Source organism: Mustelus asterias, chromosome 6 (assembly GCF_964213995.1).
Source record: "Mustelus asterias chromosome 6, sMusAst1.hap1.1, whole genome shotgun sequence".
NCBI classification, from domain to species: Eukaryota; Metazoa; Chordata; class Chondrichthyes; order Carcharhiniformes; family Triakidae; genus Mustelus; species Mustelus asterias.
The window spans coordinates 2,283,641-2,310,574 of record NC_135806.1 but is presented as its reverse complement, the minus strand read 5'-3'; the positions used below and the strand labels follow the sequence as shown (position 1 = coordinate 2,310,574).

The 26,934-nt window shown below is 40.2% G+C and overlaps 1 protein-coding gene across 2 annotated transcripts in view; it reads left to right on the top strand.

Moving 5' to 3' along the window:
* Positions 1-26,934, top strand: part of ccdc171 (coiled-coil domain containing 171) — a 233,144-nt gene that overhangs the window by 179,242 nt on the left and 26,968 nt on the right. For both annotated transcript variants that reach the window (XM_078213908.1, XM_078213909.1), the window contains exons 23-24: positions 15,417-15,548; positions 23,737-23,889. In XM_078213908.1, coding sequence (XP_078070034.1) covers positions 15,417-15,548; positions 23,737-23,889 — 285 coding nt within the window. The remainder of the gene's footprint in view (positions 1-15,416; positions 15,549-23,736; positions 23,890-26,934) is intronic.

The following is a 26,934-nucleotide window of genomic DNA, read 5'->3' as shown; positions in this document are numbered from 1 at the left end:
GACTCCAAGATGGTCGTTTGCTTCCCTGGTCCTGGATATCTTTGAGCGGGTACAAAGCATCCTAAAACGGGAGGGAAATCAGACAGATGTCATTGTCCACATTGGCACAAATGACATGGGTAGAAAGAGTAGCAAGGTCCTGCAATGGCAATTTAGGGAGTTAGGTAGAAGATTACAAAGCAGGACCTCCAGGGGTAGTAATCTCAGGATTACTCCTCGTGCCATGTGCTGGTGAGGCTAGGAACAGGGAGATAGTGCAGCTGAACATGTGGATAAAGAACTGGTGCAGGAGGGAGGGCTTCAGATTTTTGGGATGTCTTCCAGGGAAAATGGGGCTGTACAAGAAGGACGGGTTACACCTGAACTGGAGGGGCACCAATATCCTGGCTGGTGTGGTTAGGGTGGGTTTAAACTAGTGTGGCAGGGGAGTGGGAATCAGAAGAATAGGTCAGCAAGTGTAGAGACTGGGGATGAGCATTGAACCTAGACTAGGCTAGCTAAGAGGAAGAGCAGGCTGAGAGAGGTCAAACTCAGTGGGCCTGGAGGTCTGGAATGCGCATCTGCTTCAATGCAAGGAGTATAATGGGTAAGACAGATGAACTTAGAGCCATGATTCATGCGCAGAACTTGGATGTGGTTGCAGTAACAGAGACTTGGTTAAAGAAGGGACAGGACTGGCAACTAAATGTTCTGGGTTATAGGTGTTTTCGGTGAGACACAGGGGAAGGCAAGAGAGGTGGGGGAGTTGCAATACTGGTTAGGGAACATATTACAGCTGTTCAGAGGGAGGACAGCCTGAAAGAATCATGTAATGAGACATTGTGGGTAGAGCTCAGAAACAGGACGGGGCAGTCACTATGATGAGGGTGTACTACAGGCTACCCAACAGCCCACGGGAAGTTGAAGAACAGATATGTAAGCAGATTTTGGACAGAAGTAGAAATAATAGGGTTGTTGTAAGGGAAGACTTTAATTTTTCTCGTATTGACTAGCGCTAGAGGTCTGGATGGTGAGGAATTTGTTAAGTGTGTCCAGGAAGGTTTTTTGGAACAATATGTAAATAGTCCAACTAAAGAGGGAGGTATACTGGACCTGGTACTCGGGAATGAGCCCGGCCAAGTCATCAAAGCTGCAGTGGGAGAACATGTAGCGAAAAGTGACCACAATTCCGTAAGCTTTTGGATACTCAGGACAAGGACGAGTGTTGTCGTAGGGTTAGGATACTAAACTGGGGAAAGGCTAACTATAGCCGAATTAGGCAGAATTTGGAGGCTGTTGTTTGGGAGAGACTGTTTGAGGAAAAATTCACATCTGGCACGCTGGAGTCTTTTAAGGAGCAGTTTATCGCAGTGCAGGACAGGCATGTGCCTGTGAAAAGGAAGGACAGGATTCAGGAACCATGGATGACCAGGGAAATTAAGAGTCGAATCAGAAAGAAAAAGGATGCTTACATGAGGTCTAGGCAATTAAAAACAGATGAAGCACTTGAAGAATACAGGGAAAGTAGGAAAGGGCTCAAACGGGGAGTTAGGAGGGCAAAAAGGGGTTGCGAAATGTGCTTGGCAGGTAGGATTAAGGAGAATCCCAAGGCATTTTATAATATATTAGGAACAAGAGGGTTGCTAGAGAAAGAGTTGGCCCACTCGACAACAAAGGAGGGAAATTATGCGTAGAACCAAAGGAAGTGGGCGAGGTCCTTAATGAGTACTTTGCATTGGTATTCACAAAGGAGAGGGACACATTGATTGATGGTGTCTCGGAGTGGTATGTAAACCCTCTAGAGCAAGCCACCTTTATGAGGGAGGAAGTGTAAGATGTATTAAAAAGCATTAAGGTAGACAAATCCCCAGGGCCGGATGGAATCTATCCCAGATTACTGAGGGAGACAAGTGAGGAAATTGCTGGGCCTCTAACAGAAATCCTTGGCTATCCTCCATCGCTTGGGACCTCACCTGTGGTCAGCGAGGAAACAATGTTGTCCCGTTATTTAAGAAGAATAGAATAACCCGGGTAATTGTAGGCCAGTGAGCTTGATGTCAGTGATAGTGAAATTGCTGGAGAAGATTCTTAGGATAGGATCTATACACATTTGGAACTGAATGGTCTTATTAGTGACAGTCAGCATGGTTTTGTATGAGGGAGGTCATGTCTCACTAATTTGATTGAGTTTTTTGAGGAAGTGACAAAAATGATTGACGAGGAAAGGGTTGTGGTTGTCATCTACATGGACTTTAGTAAAGCATTTGACAAGGTCCCTCAAAGTAGGTTGGTACAAAAGATTAAATCTCACGGGATCATGTGTGAACCAGCTAGATGGATTCAGAACTGGCTTGGCCATAGAAGACAGAAGCTAGTGGTGGAAGGGTGTTTTCCTGAATGGAGGTCTGTAACTAGTGATGTTCTGCAGGGATCAGCGCTGGGACCTGTTTGTAATATATATATAAATGACTTGGAAGAAAACATAGCTGGTCTGATTAGCAAGTTTGCGGATGATACTAAGATTGCTGGAGTTGCAGATAGGGATGAAGATTGTCAGAGAATACAGCAGGATATAGATAGGCTGGAAAATTGGGCAGAGAAATGGCAGATGGAACTTAATCCGGACAAATTTGAGGTGATGCATTTTGGTAGATGCAATTCAGGTGGAAGCTATAACATAGCTATAGGAGCATAGATACACAGAGAGATCTGGGAGTACAGGTCCAAAGATCCTTAAGTGGCAGCACAGGTGGAAAAGGTGGTGAAGAAAGCAGATGACATGCTTGCCTTCTTCGGCTGGGGCATAGAGTATAAAAGTTATTTTACAGTTGTATAAACCATTGGTTAGGCCACAAGCGATTCAATAGTCAGGGGATCAGATAGGCATGACTGTGGCTAGGAACATGACTCCAGGGTGATATATTGGCTCCCTGGTGCCAATGTCATGGAATGGCTGCAGGGCTTCCTTCTGGGTCAGGTGAACAACAGAGGCCATGGTCTAGACTGGTAACAGTGTCATTAGTAGGAAGAGGGATCAGGTCCTGAAAGCAGATTTTAGGGAGTTGGGAAGGAAATTAAAAAGCAGGATCTCAAAAGTGATAATTTCAGGATCGCTCCCAGTGCCATGTGATAGTTAGCATAGGAATTGGAGGATTGAACATGTGGCTGGAGAATTGGTGTCGGAGGGAGGGGGCATCAGATTTCTGAGGCATTAATACCGGTTGTGGGGCAGGTGGGACTGGTACGAGGTGACTGGGTATATCTTAACAGGAAGATTGGAACTGAATATTCAAGGATATTTGGCCTTTATTGAAGGATAGGCAAAAAGAGAAATGGGGTGGTGTTGTGCTGTAAATAAGGGATGGGATCAGCACATTAGGAAGGGAGGAGATTGGAAGAACAAAATATCGAATCTGTTTGGGTAGAGCTAAGAAACTGCAAGGGGCAGCAAACATTGGTAAGGGTTGTTTATAGGCCATCAAATAGTTGTGGTAGTGTGGGATGTGGTATTAATCAGATTAGAGAAACATGTATTATGGGTAATACAGTAATCCCAGGTGACTTCAATCTTCATATCGACTGGGTAAACCTAATGAGCACTAATGCCATGGAAGACGAGTTTCTAGAGCAGTGAGTTGAGGAACCGACTGGCGAACAGGCTATTTTAGATCTAATATTATGTAACAAGGAAAGGGTTAATTAATAATCTTGTTGTAAAAGAACCTTGGGATGACTGCCTATGTGATAGAATTTTACATTGGAGAAAATCTTTCCAAAATGTGGCAGTGTGTCAGGTTCAGACTGAAATCTGGCATGTAGCTCTCTGGAAGCACAGCCGAGTTGTCATTCCAAATTTTCTAGCACTCAGTGCACAGAAAAAATCTGGGGGTGTGGTTTGTGCAGTCACTCTGGCAGGGCCTGATAAAGCCAGCAAGGTCCACAGAGATCAGGGTGCTCCGGTATGTGCTAAAAATCCCCACCCCCTCCTCCGGACACTGAGGACCCCCCAACCCCCTCACAAGCATCGGGGCAACCCCACCACTGTCACACAAGCAATCAGGGCATTCCCCTCAGGCATTTCACACCAATATTTAGGAAGGGAGGGAGAGAGAAACCGGGGAATTACAGAACCGTTTGTCTTACAACAGTAGTAGGGAAAATGCTGAATCTCTGATAAAGATGTGTTAAAGGACACTTGGATAAAAAGTATCTGACGGATCATATTCAACATGGATTTATGAATGCAAATTTATGGTTGATGAACCTGTCGTAGGTTTTTGAGGATCTCACCAACAGAATTGACAAAGGGGAGTCGGTAAGCGTCATGTACTTGGATTTTCAGAAGGCTTTCAGTAAAGTCCCCCACGGCAGGTTGATTAGAAAAATTAAAGCACTTTGGACAGGAGTTAGGCAGAGCTTAAGGACTGGTTAACAGGGAGAAAACAGAATGTAGGAGCAGGCAGATGATTTTCACATTGGCAGGCTGTGACTAGTGGGGTACCACAAGAATCAGTATCTGCTTCTCGGCCTTTTGGCTAAGATCAAGTGTAGTGTCGGCACCCCATTGTCGGCCGCACTTGGTCGAGGTCATTGGGTTACGCTGAGGCTTCATATGTTTCATATGAAGCAATTTTTAAAAGCGGCATCTCGGCCTTTTGGCTAAGGGCGGCACGGTAGCACAGTGGTTAGCACTGCTGCTTCACAGCTCCAGGGACCTGGGTTCGATTCCCGGCTTGGGTCACTGTCTGTGTGGAGTTTGCACATTCTCCTCGTGTCTGCGTGGGTTTCCTCCGGGTGCTCCGGTTTCCTCCCACAGTCCAAAGATGTGTGGGTTAGGTTGATTGGCCGTGCTAAAAATTGCCCCTTAGAGTCCTGAGATGCGTAGGTTAGAGGGATTAGCGGGTAAATATGGAGGGATATGGGGGTAGGGTCTGGGTGGGATTGTGGTCGGTGCAGACTCGATGGGCCGAATGGCCTCCTTCTGCACTGTAGGGTTTCTGTGATTTCTGTGAAGATGCAAATGAGCTCAAGTCTTGGAGGAGGATCCTCCCCCTTCTCCAATCAGCTTGACTCATGTAGATCAGGCCCAGGACAGGGTGGTTTTGGTCTCCCGTCCTGTCTTGTCAGCCTGGATCTGAAATGTCTCAACTTGTTGAGACTCTGAATTGGATTTGATTTGATTGAATTGGAAAAGTATATTTTAAAAAAAGAATCAGTATCTGCATCCCAGCTGTTCACAATATAAATGACTTGGGTGTGGGGACAAATATAGTATTTCCAAATTCATGAATGACACAAATCTAGTGAGAATGTGTGTTGTGAGGAAGATGCAAAACGGCTCCATGGGGATTTGAGCAGAGTGGACAAGAACATGGCAGATGGAATATAATGTGGAAAAATGTGAGAGTAGGGAGGAACAGATGTGCAGAGTATTTCTTAAATGGTGAGAGATTAGAAAGTGTAGATATACAAAGGGACTTGGGTGTCAATAAGTCACTGAAAGCTAACGTGCAAGTACAGCAAGCAATTAGGAAGGCTAATGGTATGTTGGCCTTTATTGCAAGAGGATTTGAATATATGAGTAACAAAGTTTTGCCTTAAATGTTTCGAAACTTGGTTAGATTTCACCTGGTTGGGGAGATTAGGGGATACTGATACTGATTCTTGTGGTACCCCACTCGTCACAGCCTGTCAACGTGAAAATGATCTGCTTGCTCCTACTTTCTGTCTGTTAACCAGTCCTTAAGCTCTGCCTAACTCCTATCCAAAGTGCTTTAATTTTTCTAACCAACCTGCCGTGGGGGACTTTACAATTTCAAGATAAAGGGGAAGCCACTTAGGTCTGAGATTTTGTTTTTAGTCAGACAGTTGTGAATCTTTGAAATTCTCGACCCCAGAGGGCTGTGGAAGCTCAGTTATTGAGTATGTTTAAAGCAGAGATTGGCAGACTTCTAAATACTAATCACACAGAGGGATGTGGGGAAAAAGGAATTAAAGAGGATGATCAGCCGTGATCATATTGAATGGGGAGCAGGTTCAGTGGGCTGAATGACTACGTTCCTATAGTTTGCATATGGAAAATGTTTTTTTTGGTCAATGCTTTATTTGAATAATTGTTTCAGCCTTCGAGCAGAGACTGTTTTTATAAAACAAATATCATCGTCGGTCTTTACTACTGGTCAAACAGCAAGAAAATGTTAATAACTTTCACAGAACATATTTGTAGCCCTTTGCCACAATGCATTCAAATTGAATTGTAAATATTGAAATTCTGAGGGTTTTAATATTTGTAGCCCTTAAAGATGTTACTGTGTCAGCTACTCCTGGAAACTGTTATAGAACTCTTCTTTCAACATGAAAGGAGTTATATTAATGGAATAAGTTGTTGTACTTTAATATTCCTGTCTGAAGTACAAATAAGGCTGCTTAATGCAGAACTGAAGTGAGGAACAATTCATTATTGCCAGAATTTAATAACATTTTCATTTACCCAGACATTTCATATACACTTGACAAGCTGTGGATCTAGCAATTTAACAGGACAAAAATGATTGAAATATCATATTCTTAGACAATGCATGGCCCAGCTCATCATTATAAACTCCAGTTTTCCAAAATTAACTTGTGCCATTTATAATGAAATTTAACATGCTTCATATTTCTATTTAATTGTAAATAATTATCTTCTCTTGTAAAATTTTATCCGAGTTTAATGGAAGCGGAATCATAAAATCCCTAAGAAAGAGCTCATTCAGCCCATCAAGTCTGCAGCAACACAGAATCTTACCAAGGCTCACACTCCCTTCCTGCTCGATTCCCGTAAATCCTAATCCCCCTAAACTGCACAACTTGGGACACTAAGGGGGAAATTATTTAGCATGGCCAATCATCTAACCTGTACATCTTTGGACTGTGGGAGGAAACCGGAGCACCCGAAGGGCACCCACGCGGACACGGGGAGAAAGTGCAGACTCCACACAGACAGTGACCCGAGGTTGGAAATGAATGTGAGGCAGCAGTGCTGACCATTGTGCCACCCAGGACCACAGGATATAAACCTGTGAGACGGAGGGTAATACTTGACACTCACATAGCTCTACAATTACATTTTATGGAATAGGAATAGCTTTTGGTATTATAGGGAGAAAATCAGTTAACTGGGACTGATTTAGAACAACAGAGAAAAAGAACAGTTCTCTGTTATGTAAAAATAAAGTTTAGAAACTTTGTTAGTTAAAAACAGAAGCTAGGCTGTATTGCAGTGGAAAGGAATATGTACTTGTTTGATTAAATAATCTAGTAATTTTTGTTGAAGCAATGATGGCCACGTTTGCAAAAATAAGGATGAATTTCTAATAACGGAATGCCAATTTTATTCTAGTAATTTGTTGAATAGGCAGCTGCATTAGTACTATGATCATGTCTGCCATTTGCCCAATATTAAATTGTTTGTGTTAAATTGTGTAAAGCCTTAGTAAACAAAGTAGTACCAAGTAGGTACATCGCTGAGCAGTGTATATGTTGAGTGGGAGGAACTCCCATGTGGTATCATAAGCATGGCCTTGGGCTGTTCCATGCGAATTCTTACAGGGCAAATGTGCAGCTGTTCCCATTTGTAGTATAGACTTTGAGGCTAAATCCATGTGGAGCATGAGGATTACAGCACTCCTAGCTTGAGTAATTTACTTTATTTTTCTTTCCTCCCTCTCTTTAGTGGTGGAAATGCCATTATAGTGGCTGGTAAATTCAAACCTTGATCACTTGAATACCTCATTAGAGCTCCTTTTAAGGACCCTCATATATTTGTAGTAATAATTGATTATATAACAGTCAGTCAAGTCATGTAATATCTGAAAATTAGAATTAATTGAGAGGCTGCCTAGAAGCTAGAGTCCTGGAATTTAAATCCCAAGTTTGACTAACATTTGCCCTCTGGCTTTCTTTAGAAGGTAGGTTTTGCCAGGGCTCATTCAAGAGATCTGTAAGAATAAAGGAAAATGTGCTGAGGAGCATTGCTTTGTTCGCTGCTATGGAGAGTTGAATGAAGAATAGTATCTTCAGTGTCAGTGGAGATTCCCACATTCTGAAATATATTATTACCTTAAGTTTAGAAGTGATAATTTGGGGTCCTTTAGTCAGAGGAGACTACCAGGATGAAACATCAAGAGTAATGGTCAAAGAGGAAAAAAATAATTGCACAAAGAAAACCTAACTGAACTGGCGTAAGAATTCTGTAACAAACTCAAAAGTGATAGCACGATTGCGTTAAATATTCCACGCAGCCTGGTGCATCTGAACAGGTACTGGGCTTCAGGACTCACGTGCATTAGACCAGCAAGTTGGCAAAACCCACTTGAATTGTGGGCTGCTGTGTCTTGATAATTGGAAGAGGAGCTGATTGAAACATAGGAGCGTAGAAAATAGGAGCAGGTAAAGGCCTTTTGGCCCTTCGAGACTGCTCCACCATTCGTTATGATCATGGTTGATCATTCAGTAGCCTGATCCCACCTTCCTCCAATATCCTTTGATCCCCTTTGCCTCAAGTGCTACATCTAACTGTTTCTTGAAAACATACAATGTTTTGGCCTCAACTACTTACTGTGGTAGTGAACTCCATAGGCTGAACACACTCTGGGTGAAGAAATATTTCCTCCTCTCTGTCCTAAACAGTCTATCCTGTATCCTCAGACTGTGGCCCCTGGTTCTGGACAGCCCCACCAGCGGGAACCACCTTGCATTTACTCATGTCTACTCCTGTTAGAATTTTATAGATTTCTATGAGATCCCCTCATTCTTCTGAAATCCAGCAAATGCAATCCTGGAAGGAAGCAGCAATCGGGATGGAGAGATGATGGGAGGAAAGAATGGTTAGTTGTGAGCCATAGGTTATTTATGGACTGATAAAGTGCACTTCTGTATCTCCCAGTGCCATCCTGCAGTAGCCATTTTGAATTCAAGGACCACTGGTTAGTCCACCTCGACCTGGTTTTCAGGAAAACCAGTGTGGTAAATGGGATGTCAGTCTCCTGTTTGCAAATGTAAATTTTTTTAGATTCTGGTTTTGATTATATCTCAAGTTTACTCCATCAGCATTTTGCTGCTCCATGACCCTTACCACCAAGGATAGCAATATCATGGAACATCACCACTGGTTCGACTGCAAGTCACACACCACCCTGACTTGGATGTTAGATTATTGTTCCTTCATCATCACCGGGTCACAATCAGGAGATTTCCAAGCTAAAACTAACATTGCGCAAAGATCACAGCATCACAGACAATTAATGACCACCTAAAATAAGCCCTATTTTTATCATATTCCACAATAGAATTTATCTGTTATAGGTTTTGCAGTTTTATACTTAACCCTAGAATGTTCAGCAACATTCTTTCTATTACAGTTAAAGGTTCTTTTTAGTTTGTAAGATAAAATATTTTCAGCCTCTAAACCATTTAAAAGGCTTCAGTGGCTAAACTGCAGAATTATTAAAATATTCAGTTTTTTATAGTCGGAAAATGCTATAATTAAGAAATGTTCCACGATTTTCTATGCTTTTCTCCCTTTAATGTTTGTTATTGCAAATTGAAGTTAATTGATCAAGTAAAATTTTTATAGTTGCCCTGTAATAGGGTAAATAATGCATCTTAACAGTTGTAAACGTTTTTGTTAATTTTTTTTGTGATCAAGCGAGAGATGTAGTTAGACATAAGATAACATTTTCATCTTTCAGTGAAGAAGAAAGAGTGCATAACACAGAAATGACAAAATTGCAAATGAGTTACCAAGGTTTTCCTTGCACTTGCGATGATATTCCATGGTTCTAAACAGTGTGGCCTGTTTACAGTAGCAGCTTTAAAGAATATAATGGGTCAGATTCTCTGACCACACCTGTGGCTGGAATTCTCCGGTCCTGCTGCTGTGAATGGAGATTTGGCCGAGTGCCAAATTCTCCGTTCTTGCTGGCAGGGGGGCGCGTGAGACTGGAGAATTCCAACCAATGACTTCAGCCCACAATAGTATAAGCACAGAATGTGTTCTAATAGTAGCGATGATGTAAAGGTGGCTTCAGTCCCTTCAGAGTTGTCACCTCATTCGAAATACTTAATATAATTTCAGTAAAATTATACAACCACGCCAATGATATTTATTTTTGACCTAAAATAGTCCAGACTCAGAAAAAAATCTTTTCACTTAATGACTATAAAAGTACTTCAAAAATGTTGATTGAAGATCTGGCAGTGAAATGTATTTGCTGTAAGTGCTGACATTGGCAACAGCTTCTATTGTACGGACTGGCATTTTCTCTGGATTTGAAATGTAAATATTCACTGACCCAAAAAGGATCTTGTGACTGAAATATTCAGTCACATAAGTTCATTATTGATAGCGTTAGTTACATTAACATGCTAAATAAATACAATTATTCAGGCTAGCAGAAATGAAGTCTTTGGTAAGTTTTGTGAATGCTTTTTTTTCCCAGCAAAGCTCAACTTTGTCCAGTAAATGCATTTTAATGCAAAGCCTGTTCAAATATATATCCTTTAATGTAGAAAAGGAGAAAAAGGATAACATCTACTTTGCTTGGAGGAGGTCAGCAAGCAGAGCAAGAGAGGAGTAGTAAATCAGATATTATTGACAGAAAGACAGTGTAGAATACCACACTGTTTGGTCTTTGGTGTCATATGTACATTGTTCCCCGCTGTTATTGGCAATCTTCTTTTGTATTCTGACACCAAACATTTCCCTAGTGGCTGTTGTCACAGAAAAAAGAGAATTATCAATATTGCAGTTAAACTCAACTTTCAAAGATGATAGCAACTCATTGGAGGGCTCTGATTTAATGAATTTTCTTTGATTTTTGGTGAGTTTTTAAACATCAAACAATAAATTGGCCAGGGTGCAGTAAAATATTTAGATCTATTGACTGTAGCTGTGAGATGGAGACGGCAAAAGAAATCACTTGTGGTTTGATGTTGATAAAATCTGAGCACTTTAATTCACTTGAGTTTTTCCTTTTATCAGCCTGAATTTCTGTAAAAAGGCTAAAGAAAGATTTTTCAGAAGTATTTTAATATTTAATTACACATTTACTACAGAGCTAGAGATGAGTAGACCCTTGTTGAACACGTTCGTTTTTGTGATAATTGTTACCAGCAAAAAATTTGTATGCATGCAGGTCCGATAGCCTCCTAAGGGATGTGCTCTCCTACATCCACAAGCGCCTCGTGTCCAGCCCAAAGCCTGGAAAATTAGTTCACTTAAGACCCAACCATTTCCATAAAAATTGCATCACAGTATTTCTATCTTGTACATAGTTGTTCAGCCAAGATAATTGCTGGTACTCGAATAACAGGGGAAATATGAAATCCCGATTCCTAAAGTTAAAGCTCTGGAATAAGAAGGAGGCATGATGGAAAAAAAAGGAAATGCTGACTTTTTTGTAATATTTTCTCAGAAATTATTTTTTAGACAGCGATTCCTTTACTTTCCAAAATTGGATTTTAGAACTGTTAAGTAATGGTCAGCAGCAGCAGCAGATTGCGATATCTATCTTTTCCACCCCCACCATCTGCCCTCATTGCCCTGTAGTACGAAGCGCCTTAATACATCTTTACCGGCAGTGCATTGGGTAAAGCAGAAGGATAGCATTTGAAAGGGGCTGTGGAATACAATAACAAATTCACCAGCTCTGGCACCAAAGCAACTCTAATCCTGTTTACAATATTTTGTTATATAAACTGTCATGAAAAATTTCCATTTGCACAGATGTCACAGGAAAGGATTAAAAACTGATATGTGCTCTCCTATTGTTTAGGTGTAAAATGGGCATAGCATACTAACCTACAATGAGACAAACACAGAGAGAGATGATCAGGGTAAAGGAAGGCAACACGTATAGTGTGCTCTTTCCAAAGTATTCTTCTTCACTGTTAAATTCAAAATTGCCCTCCAAAGTTACAATAATTAAAACAAGGAGGCTAATGGGCATCACGCGAACCATATTCAATTCTGATTTGAGATTTCAGATTTGTCACAATCTAGCTGGCAGCCTTTCTTCCATTCTGACCCAACGGGATACATCTGCAAGCTGGCATCCTCTGTACCAGAAAATGAGACACTTGAAATAGAAGTGAATCAGGTTTCAGTATCGGTGGTTGTTAGTAGACTAGTTTTGTAAAGGTCTGGGCTAGAGAACAAAGCATGTGAACAATCACATTGTGTTAGATTTCAAAAACTCTTGCTCGTTTTTTGTGCTAGCAGTTTCTGCAGTGAGGATATCTGAATTAACTAGCACATTATATTTAAAATGGAGCCTCTTTATTAGAATATAATTTCTATGTCTTCCTCTTGGTAATTTAAAAATTGATCACAGCTGGAGAAAATGAGAAACAAAATCAAAATTCTACCATACAATGTTTAGTATAATATTAACTCCTAAATTAGTTCACCATATTTTGAAAGTATATTGAAATGCATTGTCTTGAGGCTAAATGAACCATAATCCCGATAAAAACCTGCATCTTCAAACTCGGGCTAGTTTAAGATTAGGAATCCACAGTGAGTTTAAGGTCCACATCGACACTTTAGGTTCTTGCTCCATTACTTTAAATTACAGAAAATGTATTTGTGTGCATGGAACAGCCTGGCAGGGAAAGAAACCCCAAGCTTGCATACCTTCCAGCATCTGAGAGAATCAATGCTTTTTTAAAGTGTTATTTCTCTGTACAAAATCGGGGGGTACTTCGAATGAAATTTCCAACCTTTAACTGCGTCTCTTTTTTATTAATGATTATTCATTCAAGTATTTTGAGTATGTACTTATGCCTCTACATTTCATTATTTAAAAAAACAATTTTACAAAATAACTTTTTAAAATTAAGTATAATACTGAATAATAAATATGATTTCAGCACCTAACCATTTTGTCATTATTTATGAGCTTACCATTGACTATCTCGTATTATTGCGTTGTTATTGAGAAGCGTTATTTTTTGATAACAAGAGTTTTTGAACAAGTATCATGTCCAATATTACGCACAAGTTATTCTCTATTTTATGGCTATTTAGAATAAAGGAATGCTGGAATATTGCAAACTTCGCATTTTTGGAATGGTGAAATGACCTGGTGTCTCAATTAAAGGAACAGGTTTGATGGTTTTTGGGATGTTCTAAGACAATCTAGCATATAAGCACATATTTTATTTGTATGTTTTTGTGACGTAGAAAGTGGGAAGCATTATACTTTGTTATTTGAATGTAAATATTTGGTGTAGAATTATTTTAAGCTCTTTTTTTGTAGGAAGTATGATATGACAGTGAAATGGATTGAATACTAATTTTCATGTACCTAAAATCAGCAGTTGGACAGAGAAGTTAACAGCTGCTGAAATTTATTGGTGTCGGGCATTAGGCTAGAAGCACCATTTCATGTTGTGTTTTGAAAAAAAAATGTTCACACGTGACACACAGTTAGTTTGTCTTATTTAAATGCATCTCTCTTTGGTCATGGCAGAATTACATATGTGTAATGTAAATGAGGAACACGGGAAAGAACACCGGGCGATTGGAAGTTTCTGACCCATCAGATCACCGATCCGGTTTTAATTTAGGTTTTAGGCTTTTCAATAACTGCCAAGAGGCATGGTTTTATACTGCTCCAAAGTATTAGTGTTGTGCAGAATAAGCTATGTGCACCCATTTAAAAATAGAAATAAAACTAGGGACCACACTGACCATGCTCCCACATAGCACAATACAGACATAATAATATGTTAATAAGCATAGTGAGAACTGTGGTACCTCGATTATACGCTGCAAAGTTGCATTTCTTCACAGACCCTCACCATTTTTTGATGCTGCAAGAATAGTAAGATCTCACAGCATATGTTCTGTACTGTGTGAATTTGTTCATCTAATTTACGGTCAACCAGAATTCTTGATATTCTTGTACAACAGCTCACAGCATTTACTTGGATTCAAATTGTTTTTTCAGCAGTAAATTCTGGCTGGAAAAATTCCCTTTAACAGATTCTTTACTGCATTTTGTGTACACATTCACACTGTGTGTTTTCAAATGATCCAAAGGTAATTGTATATTTGAGATGCTCATATTTGTAATATATAATGGTGTCCACTTTCTCTAAGATGTCTGTAATACCGCTCACTTTCTCTGGAATCATACAACTATTATAATCTATCACATTTTTCTGATTTTCTGGGGTTTTTTTACTGCTGACATTTAACAGTAGAATTAATAATTCTACATAACGGTGTAATGCAATGGTAATTCTTTTGAAAGGATCTTATTAGCTTGAATGTACCTAAAGCTTTTAGTGCAGAAGAAAAATACAAATGTGTTTTTAGAAGTGCAACATTAAAGACTTTTTATAAAGAAACAGCGATGAATAAAAAGTTTGTGATTCTGTTGAATAATACACAGCAAAATTAATTTTGATGTGAGTTAAAACTAAGTGCTGCAATAGCTGTGAACATCAACACATCACTAATTCATGCCAGCTTATTCACTGGCTACTAACATCAACAGTACTAGATTTCCATTGACTATTTTTCATCTGTATTTTAGTAGAAAACACCTACTATTGAATATCTCCAGTGAAATAAGACAGGAAAGTGTATCTTTCAATGTTTTTGCAAATTAATAATTGTTACCCTTGTTTCGAGGTACTTTCTTTCCACGTTTGGACTAGATTCTGAACTGCAAATTACGATGTTTTTATTAAATCAACTACTTTGCATACAGATTAGCCAGGTCTCATTTATATCCAGTTTCTAGTCTGCATATCTGTGTTTTGAAATGGGAAAAGCAACAAATGGTGACGTCAGTGCATTTACAGTTAATGTTACTGTCTCGTTCTAAAATGTTTTAACATTAGTAAGACTTCTCCAGCATTGCTTTGTCTAATACCATAACTTAGTGAAAAAGTGTCCTTTTCCACAGGGTGGCAGTGTGATACAAACAGCTCATTTCTTTTATGCTTCAAGATCAAAACCAGCTACTCCATGTATATAACTTGCACTTGTCTTTTAATGTTTTACTGTGCAAGATTTTTAAATGCAAGGACATGGCCTAGAGACTGCTTAATCACAGTGCTTTGAAAAGCTTGTTGTAGACTTGGACATAAGAATTTAACTGCTCAAGGCTTGAAGGAAAGTATTCTAGTGACTTGAGAAGGACTCCTGGCAACTTTAAAAAAAATTCAATCAGATAATACTCCACTATCTTTTTAAAATTCTCAGTGGCTGTTCTGAATTACTGATTTATTTGCAACAAAAAATCAATTAGTCTTAAATTTATTCATGGATTTCAGGCCTAGCGATCAATGCAAGTCCACTCAGCAGGCTCAAGGGGACCCAGTTCATCCTAGTTAATGTGTCTGAAGGGGAATTACCATTGATGCTGTTTTCTCTTCCTCAGGTCAGAGATCAGATCTCACTGTCATGGTCTGTGACAGCAAAAAATGACTTCACCCTGCAGCTACCCAAGTTGCACCTGGAGACCTTTGAAGCGAAGGGACTGAAGGATGGGCTGGAGGTTGCTTCATTCCAGGTTAGGGTCCGCCACAGTGCACAGAGTTAATCTCAAACTCGGGAGTTGATTGTTTATTATGGCTTAGTGATTCGCTGATTGATTTCATTTGCTGTCAGTTAAACCTCCCTTAATGTCAGTTTTCTTTGCATAATGCCTTGAAACAAAGGCTGATGAAGTTCCCCAGATTGAAGTAGCTGACATAAACTGACCCTGATTTGCCCTATTCTGCATGGTAATTTAAGCAAAAGCAGTTACTGGAAATGCTGCCATGAATATGAAAACTACCACTGTTATCAAGCTGGAATATAATATTTCTGAATGCTGAAACAAAGGTCCTTAATATAAATGTGTCTGTGGCACATAGTGTATTCCATATGATTTTATAACACCAAATCGGGAAGAAAAATATTGGGAGAGAAAAAATAAGATATACATATTATTACAGTATCACATGCTGCATGTTTTAAATAGTTAATGAACAGGTTATTTGCTTTTTGAGAATTCTCTGATTATCCATTGAGACAGGAAATTTACACAGCTGTATAAGTTAGTTAATGTTAGTTTGAAAAATGATGATATCCTGCAAACTTGTACCAATTACACCAGGGTGCTTGGTTTAACAAAACATACTACCCAAGGATCAGTACATTTGAATTGTGTATGTTTAATCAACTATTAACAATTTTCAATTAGGATCAACTACTATTAAAGCCAAATCTCAATAAAGGACTGGTTGAACATTTGAAAACATTTAAAATCAACCGTAAAGCTATAATCCCAGTGGAGAGATAGGTAATCGCAAAAGTGTGTTAAATAATGACATGAAATTGCCTTAACAATCATATAATCAAGGATACGAAATATCTACTTTGTTTAATTATATTGCCACTTGTAAAATTAATAATCTGGGAAGTATAGGAGTGCATTCATACCCAACTAGTCTTCCTTTTTATCAAAACTTCTTAATGTCAAAGCTTGTTTTCCTTTGATTTTGCATTGTAATGAACATAGTATTATTATCAAGTCACAGATCACATTAGATAAACACCACTCAGTAACAAAACTATTTGTTGAACATCTCATCAGTATTTCTATGCATAGGAATGAAAAGACTATTGTGAATGATGTGGCTGATTTGAAGTATACCATTGTGGGGTGGGGGAGTGGGGTGAGAGGCGCTGCCGTCCATTTATTGGCATTATGCCTAACCGTTCTGAAGTCAAGATGCTGCCGGGTTCTTGAGTACATGACCACATGCCAGCAGGCTAGTTCTGAGAAGTGGAATTTTTTGGGGGCCTGCTCCCCTGGGCCCCCTCAATAAAGCAACAAGGAAAGTTTCCTGAGTTTTTTTTCAGCAGCTTCCAGTTGTGTTTCTAAGACCCACTGATTAGCCTGCTTGCTGCCTGATATGAATGGAGAGGATGCGATGTTTGAGCACTCGTGTGTCTGAAAATTGCATCTGGGCATAGGTCCAGAATTGCATTCTCCTACCTGTCTCATGACAGCATGCTGCTCACCAATTTACAGATCCACATCAGACTGGCCTCACACCTATTTACAGACTCATGTCATCAGGCCTCGCACCTATTCACAGATCCACATCAGACTGGCCTCACACCTATTTACAGACTCATATCAGGCAGGCCTTGGTTTTATGGAATGACTAAGCTGCCCGCTCCCCTCCAGAACATTTTGACATACTAGATGAAATTTTTCAAGTATGAATTTACCCACCCTTGCCCGCGCGCGCCCCCACCCTTGCCCGCGCGCGCCCCCACCCTTGCCCGCGCGCGCCCCCACCCTTGCCCGCGCGCGCCCCCACCCTTGCCCGCGCGCGCCCCCACCCTTGCCCGCGCGCGCCCCCACCCTTGCCCGCGCGCGCCCCCACCCTTGCCCGCGCGCGCCCCCACCCTTGCCCGCGCGCGCCCCCACCCTTGCCCGTGCTTTTTATATTGCATAATTTCTTCCACGAAAGGAAACTCTCCCTTTCGCTCTTGAATATCATCTCGCTCCCCACGGAGTTACTTCCATACATTCACTACCATCTGTATTGAATGTAAACTAGTTCACCTTTCCTCTCCATTCCTCGTCCCCTGGTTACAGAGTTGATGCTTGTGTCAAACAGTCTTCCTAGCAAGTAAAAATGTCTACTCATCTGCACTGCGTAAGTGGCATTGAGTAACAATTGAAAGACTTTTTGTTCTGAATTGTGAAATAATTTCAAATGTTTCAAAGGACAGCATGTGTGCTTCCTTGAGTTTCTCACTTTCTATGTTTCTTACTTTAAAACATCCCTCTGGAGCCAGGTGGAACCGTGAATATGTTGACCCCTGAGCAAACCGTTGTAACAAATATAAATAAAACTTAGAGGATTCACGTTTTCCCTACTTCCTTTTAACAGGTTTTTTTTCTGATCTGGTTTTGATGTTGATAATTCTCTTTATTGTATTACAAAAAATGGACCTACCAGGTGAAAGTAATCAGGTTTCAAAAATGAATTAATTTGAACAATTGCAGCTCAGAACAATTACAGCAGATTTAAATAACATTATTTTGCAGTAAATGTCATTTTTACAGTTAGTGGACCAAAGATTGCTGCCTTCAGTAATTTTAGCAAGAACCAGTACAAAGTGGTGAAATGTCAATGGAAAGCACTAATTTCCATGGTCATCTCGACTCTGAATGCACTTCCTCTCCAAAAATGAATTAAACAGCACAAGTCAAAAGGCCAATTTATCTTGTTAAATTCTTGTTAAAGGTCAATCATAAAAAAGCTCATGCAAAATTATTCATCTGGGAATGACAATCAAAAAGTGAGTACATTTTACTCGAGGTGAGAACAAGTGTCTTTGATCACAAATAAGGGAAAGATTTTGAAGTACGATTGCAACCTTGAACAAGATAACTACTGCACTGAAGTTTTCCATTGGAGAACCAGGGTGCAGTGGCCATTGGCTAGTGGGCTACCAGTAATGGCTCATTTTAGAAGGTTCTATATTTCACACAGAAAATTATTTTCACTAGATGTGAGAGCACACACAAACGGTTAATTACTGACGCCAAATTACAATTATATTATTTATATTTACAGAAATATTTTATGAAGTATTTACAGCTCCAGGGTGTGCAAAAACACACTGCAAAATTAAAGTGTACAAAGCACACCCTTGCTACTGCATTGACTTTATCCAATTAGCAGCTGAATCAAGCTACCTAGCTAGCAATAGAAGGGCCTCATCAGCCAGCCAATCCCTATTCATATCCAGACAGCCACAGCCATTAGTAGCCATCACGCATCAGATGCCACCCAGGAATCGCTTGCGCGACTTCTGTTGGGCTTGAACCTTCTACAGTACAAGCTAACTGTGCCTTGTGTACATCATCTGGTACCAATATTTGTTTATCTCCCACTCTCTCCAGCTTCTCTGCCACTTATGCAGCCAAAAAAACAAACATGTGCTTGCCAGCCTCATCTGTATCCTTGAGCAGAGTGTAGACTGAGAGTTCAAAGGGGTTTGAAAACTGTGAACACTAAACCAGACGTGGGTTCCATTCTCTCATTATCAGTTACATAGCCAGCTGTGGTTGAGGTGTGCAATGAGGTCTAAAAAGGCCTGCAGGAGTAGATGACCATCAAAATTCACCTACCAGAGACATTGAAGGTCACTGTTGCTCCCAATCTTTAGATTGCATAGATCTCAAATCATCTATAGGAACTATTTGCTTTCCTGTAGAACTCTGCTAAAGAAGTGAGTGATGCCTTATGTCCTGACTCACCACTATTTAAGTGGCGGTGCAGCAATATTCAGCAACAATGGTTATCTGTGTAGTAGCAGTTCCACATTGCTGTTTTCCATGAGATGGTGTACAGGGAATCAACCGCAGTGAACAGTCTGTGTGCCTATCAACAGCAGACTTTGGCAAATCTAAACAAGAAGGTCAATTACTCTGTGAACATACGAACAGGAGTCCACTCTTGCATACGTAAATCAAGCTTTTCTGTGTAAGACTTTTGGCATGGTGGGGGAGTGTGAATTATGTTTTCATTATGAAGCAATCAAATATGACACAGCTGCTTGAGAGCGAGGGATTGATGACTGACCCTCTGAGCTATGTGGTCCAAACTAAGTTGTCGGCACAGTTGCATGAACCCTACTCCAGCAGCGTAGCAAGCTAGAGCTTCTATGTACACATGTTAAAGCCCGTGGGATTAAAGGGACAGTGGTAGCATAGATACAAAATTGGCTAGGGGACAAAAAGCAGAGACTAGCAGTGAACAATTGTATTTTGAGCCTGGATGGAAGAATATGGTGGTGTTTCACAGGGGTCAGTACTAGGAGCATTGCTTTTGAGGTATTCGTGGCCTGGACTGGATACACTGGCATAATTTTAAAGTCCACAGATGACACAAAACTCAGTAAATAAGTAGAAGCTTTGGAACAGACTTGGAGACATAAACAGGCTGGGGACATGGGCAAAGACAGCCACGTAGAATTTAACGTAGATAAGTGTAAAGTGATATATTTCTGATAGGAAGAACAGGGAGTGTCAACGTAAACTGAATGGTATGATGTTAAAGCGGATGCAAGAAAGAAAGACATGGGAGTGTATGTACAGAAATCTCTGAATGTGACAGAACAAGTTGAGAAGGAAGAATTGTCATGAGGCTATGCCCTTTTATACTTGAAGATATGAGTTTTCAACTTTCAACTGACTGGAAATTTTGCAATTTGATCCAAGACAGAATAAGCAACTTAAAAATGCAAAGACACCTTCTAAACTGAAGGTGAAAAAGCAAACAAGTACTGAGTAATATTTGCATGACACAAGTGCCAGGTAATGACCATCTCCAACAAGAGAGAATTGAACCATCACCCCTTGACATTCAATGGCATTGCCATTGCTGAATCCCTTACAAACAATATCCTGGGAGTTAGCATTGACCAGAAACTGAACTGGGCCAGCCATATAAATACTGGGGCTACAACAGGAGGCCATGGGCTAGGTATTCTGTGGAGAGTAACTCACTTTCACTTCCCAAAGTTTGTTCACAAAGTCACAAATCAGAGTATAATGGAATAATTCCTTCTTGCCTGGGTGAGTGCAGCACCAACAACACAAAAGCTCATCACCATAATTCCCTCTTGCCTGGGTGAGTGCAGCTCCAACAACACACAAAAAGCTCAACACCATCTAGAACAAAGCAGCCTCACTTGATTGCTAGCCCTTCCACAAACATTCACTCTTTCCACCACCACTACAGTAACAGCAATGGGTACCATCTACAAGATGCACTGCAGGAACTCACCAAGGCTCCTTCGGCAGCACCTTCCAAACCCATGACCACTACCATCTAGAAGGACGAGCAGCAGATACCTGGAAACATCATCACCTGGAAGTTCCCCTCTAAGTCACTTACCATCCTGACTTAGAAATATATGGCTGTTCTTTCACTGATACTACGTTAAATTCTTGGAAATCCATTGCTAAGAGCATGGTAGGTGTACCTACACCACATGTTCTACAACGGTTCAAGAAGGCAGATCACCATCACCTTCTCAAGGGCATCTAGGGATGGCAAAGCCCACATCCCTTATTTCTAACACCTGTGTGTGTGTGTGTGTGTGTGTGTGTGTGTGTGTGTGTGTGTGTGTGTGTGTGTGTGTGTGTGAGACTTCGTGATTTTATTTCTTGGGTTTGGTGATTAATAGATATGCTCTTTAATTCAAGAACACGTTTGATTCGCTCTTATTGCTCACTGCATAAAATAGATTTAAATAGATTTGGATTCGGAAAAGGCAAATCCTGGTGAAAAAGAAACTTAAGCTTTTGTTTTGACGAACCGAGGAAGTTGAATGGGGAGGGCCAGTTCACCTCATCTCACCTCCTTTTAAAGTAAGGTGGACATTTTGGGCTTTATTAATAGAGGAACAGAGTACAAAAACAATTAAGTTATGTTATTAAATACTCGTTAGGCCCCAGTTGAAGTATTACATTAAATTCTGGGCACCACTTTTTAGAAAGGATGCCAAGACCTTAGGGAGGGTGCAAAATCATTTTACGAGAATAGAATTGATGCTTGGAGCAGAGAGATTAAGGGGAGATTTAATAGAGGTGTTCGAAATCATTAAGCATTTTGAGAGCTCAGGCTACATAAGGTGACACTGTTTCAAGAGGCAGGAAGGTTGGTAATCTAAAGATGCAGAATGAAGTTGATTGATAAAAGAAGCAAGGGTTATGTGATGGGAGCATTCTTGCACAACGAGTTGTTTTGCTCTGGAATGCACTGCCTGTAAGGGCAGCTGTAGCAGCACATTCAACAGAGAGAAGAGAATTGGATAAGTACTTGAAAGGGGAAAACAATTATAGCGCTCTGGCACAAAGCTGGGAGAGGGACTATTTTGATAGTTTTACCAAAGAGCTAGAACAGGCACAATGGCTCAAATGGTCTTCTGAGCTTCTTCATTCTGTAATTTATTTTGTTGGTATGCTCCAGCAGGAGTTTCCGTGCTTGGCTCTTTCAGAGGTGCCTTGTAACTTACTCCAGAGAAAGTCTCAATCTATAATGATACGTTGTTTGGTATGGTCACTGAGTGCTGATGATGGACATGTGTGAGAAGCAAGCCATGGAAGGTTGCGGTTACCATCCAAGCAGCTATTACAGAGAGTGGGGAGGTGGGGGGCAGCTATGGAAAATGCAGGTGGTAGAGGGACAACTACGGAAGATTCTCACTGCTTAGTTTATTCAGTGAGATCTGCATTTGGACAGTATTACTTTCTATTACATGCATCTATAATCTATTTGATCAGTGAATGCAAAATTATTTAGATGTATTACTCTGTTAAACAATTTGTTCTTGGACACAAGCTATTTGTTAATTTGGTCATACATTCTGGGCGGGATTCTCCGGCGGCACTTGCCTCAAAACCAGAACATCATGCTCGTGGTTAACAGATTTTTGCATTGTCGCCTCCGCCCCCAAAACCCGCTGCGATTCCTGTGATGGGCAGGAGGGGAAAATTCCCCCCTTTGTCTTTCAAAAAAATGCTGTAAAGGCTGCCTTTCTGTGATTGAATGCAGTGCTTCATTTTCCATCATTCATGGTTTAATGTACAAATCTTATACTAATATTGGACAAAATAACATTTCGCACTTGAAGAATTTCTGTTCCCTGGTTTAATCATTATATCCACTTGTGTTCCCAGCTTAAAGTTATACAAACATTCTCTCTTTTAATGACCCTAACTGTATATACCAAAAGTATGCCGAATGTGTGGTTATTCAACCTACACTTACTATGAATTAATTTTACCTCGGGTGATAGTACATGATTTCAATTGCAGAAGCACCAAACATGGAACAACCTCTAATTAGCACAGTCAGGGGGTATGTTAAAGTCTCTTCTGTACTTAGCAAGCTTTGGAAAATAATTTTTGCTGTTACACTTTGGGAAGTAGATAAGTTCCAAAGGGAAAACAATTCTTAGAAGAGCGAAATATAGTTTACCTGTTATGAAGAACTCCATTAATCCCAGCTGTATTATAGTAATGAGTGGATATAAAGTTACCAGCGCTACAGTACCATTTCGACTCGCTTCTGCAGTTAACTTTATTATCTTGCCTGATCAATAGTATACAGTTGGGACAGCACTTCTCCATAATACACATAAACAGAATTTTATTTCCTGTTTTTCTGATGTGGTACAGTCAGACTCGCTCTGAGAGTTGTATGCCACTTTAAAACTAATAATTTACCAAGCTTCATAAGTGATGTTGGGAAAAATTATTTTGATATGTGGCTCACAGATAGGATAAGGCACTATATTAAAATGGTTGGATAGACTATGCACTTCAGTCTCATTATAAGGTTGTCGGTTGTAACAGTTGCTCTGTCAAAAGGTTACAGGATCTTGACACTTGACATTTCTACACTTTATGCTACATTATGTGTTGAACACCATAAGCACACACCTCAATAAACAGAGTGCTTTGCTTATAAGAACTGTGATATAATCAATATGAAGTGTATTAGCGAAGCAGTATTGTTTAAGACTTGCGACCGGCGATAGAATTGTTTTTCCAAACCTGTCATTTCAATGAAAAAGTAAAAATGTGCTGTATCAAATGCTTTGTGAAATATTTCTGTATAAGCTTAGTCATTGTTGATAATTACCTTTTGTCTTTTATGTTTGCTCTGTTTTGCTAGAATTTAACCCAGACTTTCATGGACATTTACCAGCTGGCTAGCTCCAGGGTTACTGCTCTGGAAACAGAGATCACTTCACATCAAAAACACATTGCAGCTCTCAAATCAGAACTTCAGACTGCGTGCCTGCGTGAAAATAATGGCTTAGTTCCAGTAAGTGTCTGTTTTCACACATAATGCTTTACAGGTAGGTCACCCCTAAGTTATCAGCAGCAGCTGCACAATGCCTATTGCTTGCCATAATCTAAGCAAGTATTTGTATTTTATAGCTGACATTTGGCATTCAACAAGGTATTTTTATGGGTTGTCACTAATATATCTGCTATGATAAGGTAACAAACAAAAATGTTAATTTTCGTATGTCATGTATATTACAAAATTGTAAACAAATGAGTGGTCATTTTCTATTGCAGTGTACCTGCTTATCAAAAAATGTTCTGTAGAAAATTAAATGTTCTGTAGTGTGTTAATAAATATACCAGCATGAAACTCAGTCATGCAGCTAGTGTTTCCTGGCCTTTTAATCTTTCAATATAGCAGACAGGAAGCACATGCTTTTACGAGCCGGTAGTCGGATGATCACCATATTTGTGAAAGGCACAAAAATTAGATGTATAATGCCTACGCCCGAAACGGAGCCCCAGTCCTTTACACATGCAAATGAGTGACCGAATGTTTGTTTAAGGAATCCACTGCAGGATTGCGTTACCCTCACCTGCTCGATCATGATTAGACCAACTTCCTGCCAATCTCCAGAGCTTGCGGGTTCGATGGAATTAAGGCCCAATATTGAGGGGATGGGGGGTTGGTTCTCACTATTCAACTCCCATCCTGTGTGCTGGAAAATAGCCACAATTACATTTCTAGATTGTAGTTTGCAGATCAAATGGAAAGCTTGACAACTATCTCCCAGCTACCATTACCAGATACATTGTTTGTTTATTTGTGGACCCGTTTGTAATCTGGCCATCATGCATTGGGCCTGTTTGGATAATGCTACATAATGCTCCAAAAATTTCTGCAGATCCTGGGATAATATAATCAGTTGTGAAAAGTTGTAAAAATTTTTATTGTGCATCTTAAGCACTGCTTCAGAGGACCAGGGCCCGGGTTCGATTTTCAGCTTGGCTCACTGTCTGTGCGGAGTCTACACGTTCTCCCCGTGTCTGTGAGGGTTTCCTCCGGGTGCTCCAGTTTCCTCCCACAGTCTGAAAGATGTGCTGGTTAGGTGGATTGGCCATGCTAAATTCTCCCTCAGTGAATCCAAACAGGTGCCAGAGTGTGGTGACTACGGAATTTTCACAGTAACTTCATTGCAGTGTTAATGTAAGCCTACTTGTCACTAATAATTTTAAATAAACTTTAAGTGAAAGTCCAAGAAACCATATTGAACGAGCAGATCTAGTGTGACATTGCTTGCACTTGGCCTGCTGTTGGGCTTTTTTTTATGCTGATAGCGGAAAAATATATTTGTGTATTGGAAAGATGGTCTTCCACTTTAAGGATCATTTAATTGGAGCTTTTAAATTTCTGCATCCGGGTAAACAGGAATGTGATTTTTGGCTTTGACCTGAAGTGAGATTCTACAGGTTATTGTTAATGCCAACCTAACCAGCCCAGTACAAACCATAACAATTTACACCTGATGGGTAAACATTGGCCCAGATTTTGCACTCAGTGACAAAGCAACGATACTCACCACTGATCTCAAAGAAAGCTTGCTACAGAGGTCTAGCAATCGCTGCAGTGTGGATTTCACTTTGTCTAACAACAGTTTGAATCTGTCGTCAGGCCAAAGAGATCTCCAGGCGTGTGGAAGCAGTAATGGCATCAAGCAGGGTGAGCAGCCAGTCACCTTGAAGTATTCTCACACACCAAACTAGCAAGTTAATATCCTTCCCTTTTTAATGCGTTATTTGAAAATTTGAATCAAATGATTGTGACTGGGTTAACATAGTAGAAGCCAAAATAAAAGACAAATAAACTTTTGAAAAAGATAAAAGGTTAATTTTTTAAGCAAACATGGAATCTTTCATCATGATGGAGAAATTTGGCATTTCCCAAATATAAAAGCAACTTTTCGGGGCCGGTGAGGTATTTAACAGTAAATATGAAGTTAGAACGGCATTAAAAACCCATTGCACCACATTCAATAAGGTGTAAATTTTTAAAGAGTTTTGGAGTGAAACTGGCAGAAGTAGTGGAAGTTCTCATCAATTCAATTGATTTCCATTTGGGGTGCCTCAATAGTTCATCTTCTGGAGAAGTGTAAAATCATTGACAACACATCCAGATTTCCTCATTATTCTGCGCATCTGTGGACTCTAGAAATTTCTGACAGTTCCCTTTGGGAAATTACGATAATTACTGATAAGAGTCATAGAGGTTTACAGCATGGAAACAGGCCCTTTGGCCCAACTTGTCCATGCCCTTTTTTTTAAACCCAGAAGCTAGTCCCAATTGCCCACATTTGGTCCATATCCCTCTATATTCATCTTACCCATGTAACTGTCTAAATGCTTTTTAAAAGACACAATTGTACCCGCCTCTACTACTACCTCTGGCAGCTTGTTCCAGACACTCACCAGGCTCTGTGTGAAAAGATTGCCTCTCTGGATACTCTTGCATCTCTCACCTTAAACCTATGCTCTCTAGTTTTAGACTCCCCTACCTTTAGAACATAGAACATTATAGCGCAGTACAGGTCCTTCGGCCCTCGATGTTGCGCCGACCAGTGGAACCAATCTAAAGCCCCTCTAATCTACACTATTCCAATATCATCCATGTGTTTATCCAATAACCATTTGAATGCTCTTAATGTTGACGAGTCCACCACTGCTGCAGGCAGGGCATTCCACGCCCTTACTACTCTCTGAGTAAAGAACCTACCTCTAACATCTGTCCTATATCTCTCACCCTTCAATTTAAAGCTATGTCCCCTTGTGCTAGCCATCACCATCCAAGGAAAAAAGCTCTCACTATCCACCCTATCTAATCCTCTGATCATTTTGTATGCCTCTATTAAGTCACCTCTTAACCTTCTTCTCTCTAACGAAAACAACCTCAAGCCCCTCAGCCTTTCCTCATACGATTTTCCCACCATACCAGGCAACATCCTGGTAAATCTCCTCTGCACCCTTTCCAACACTTCCACATCTTTCCTATAATACAGCGACCAGAACTGTACGCAATACTCCA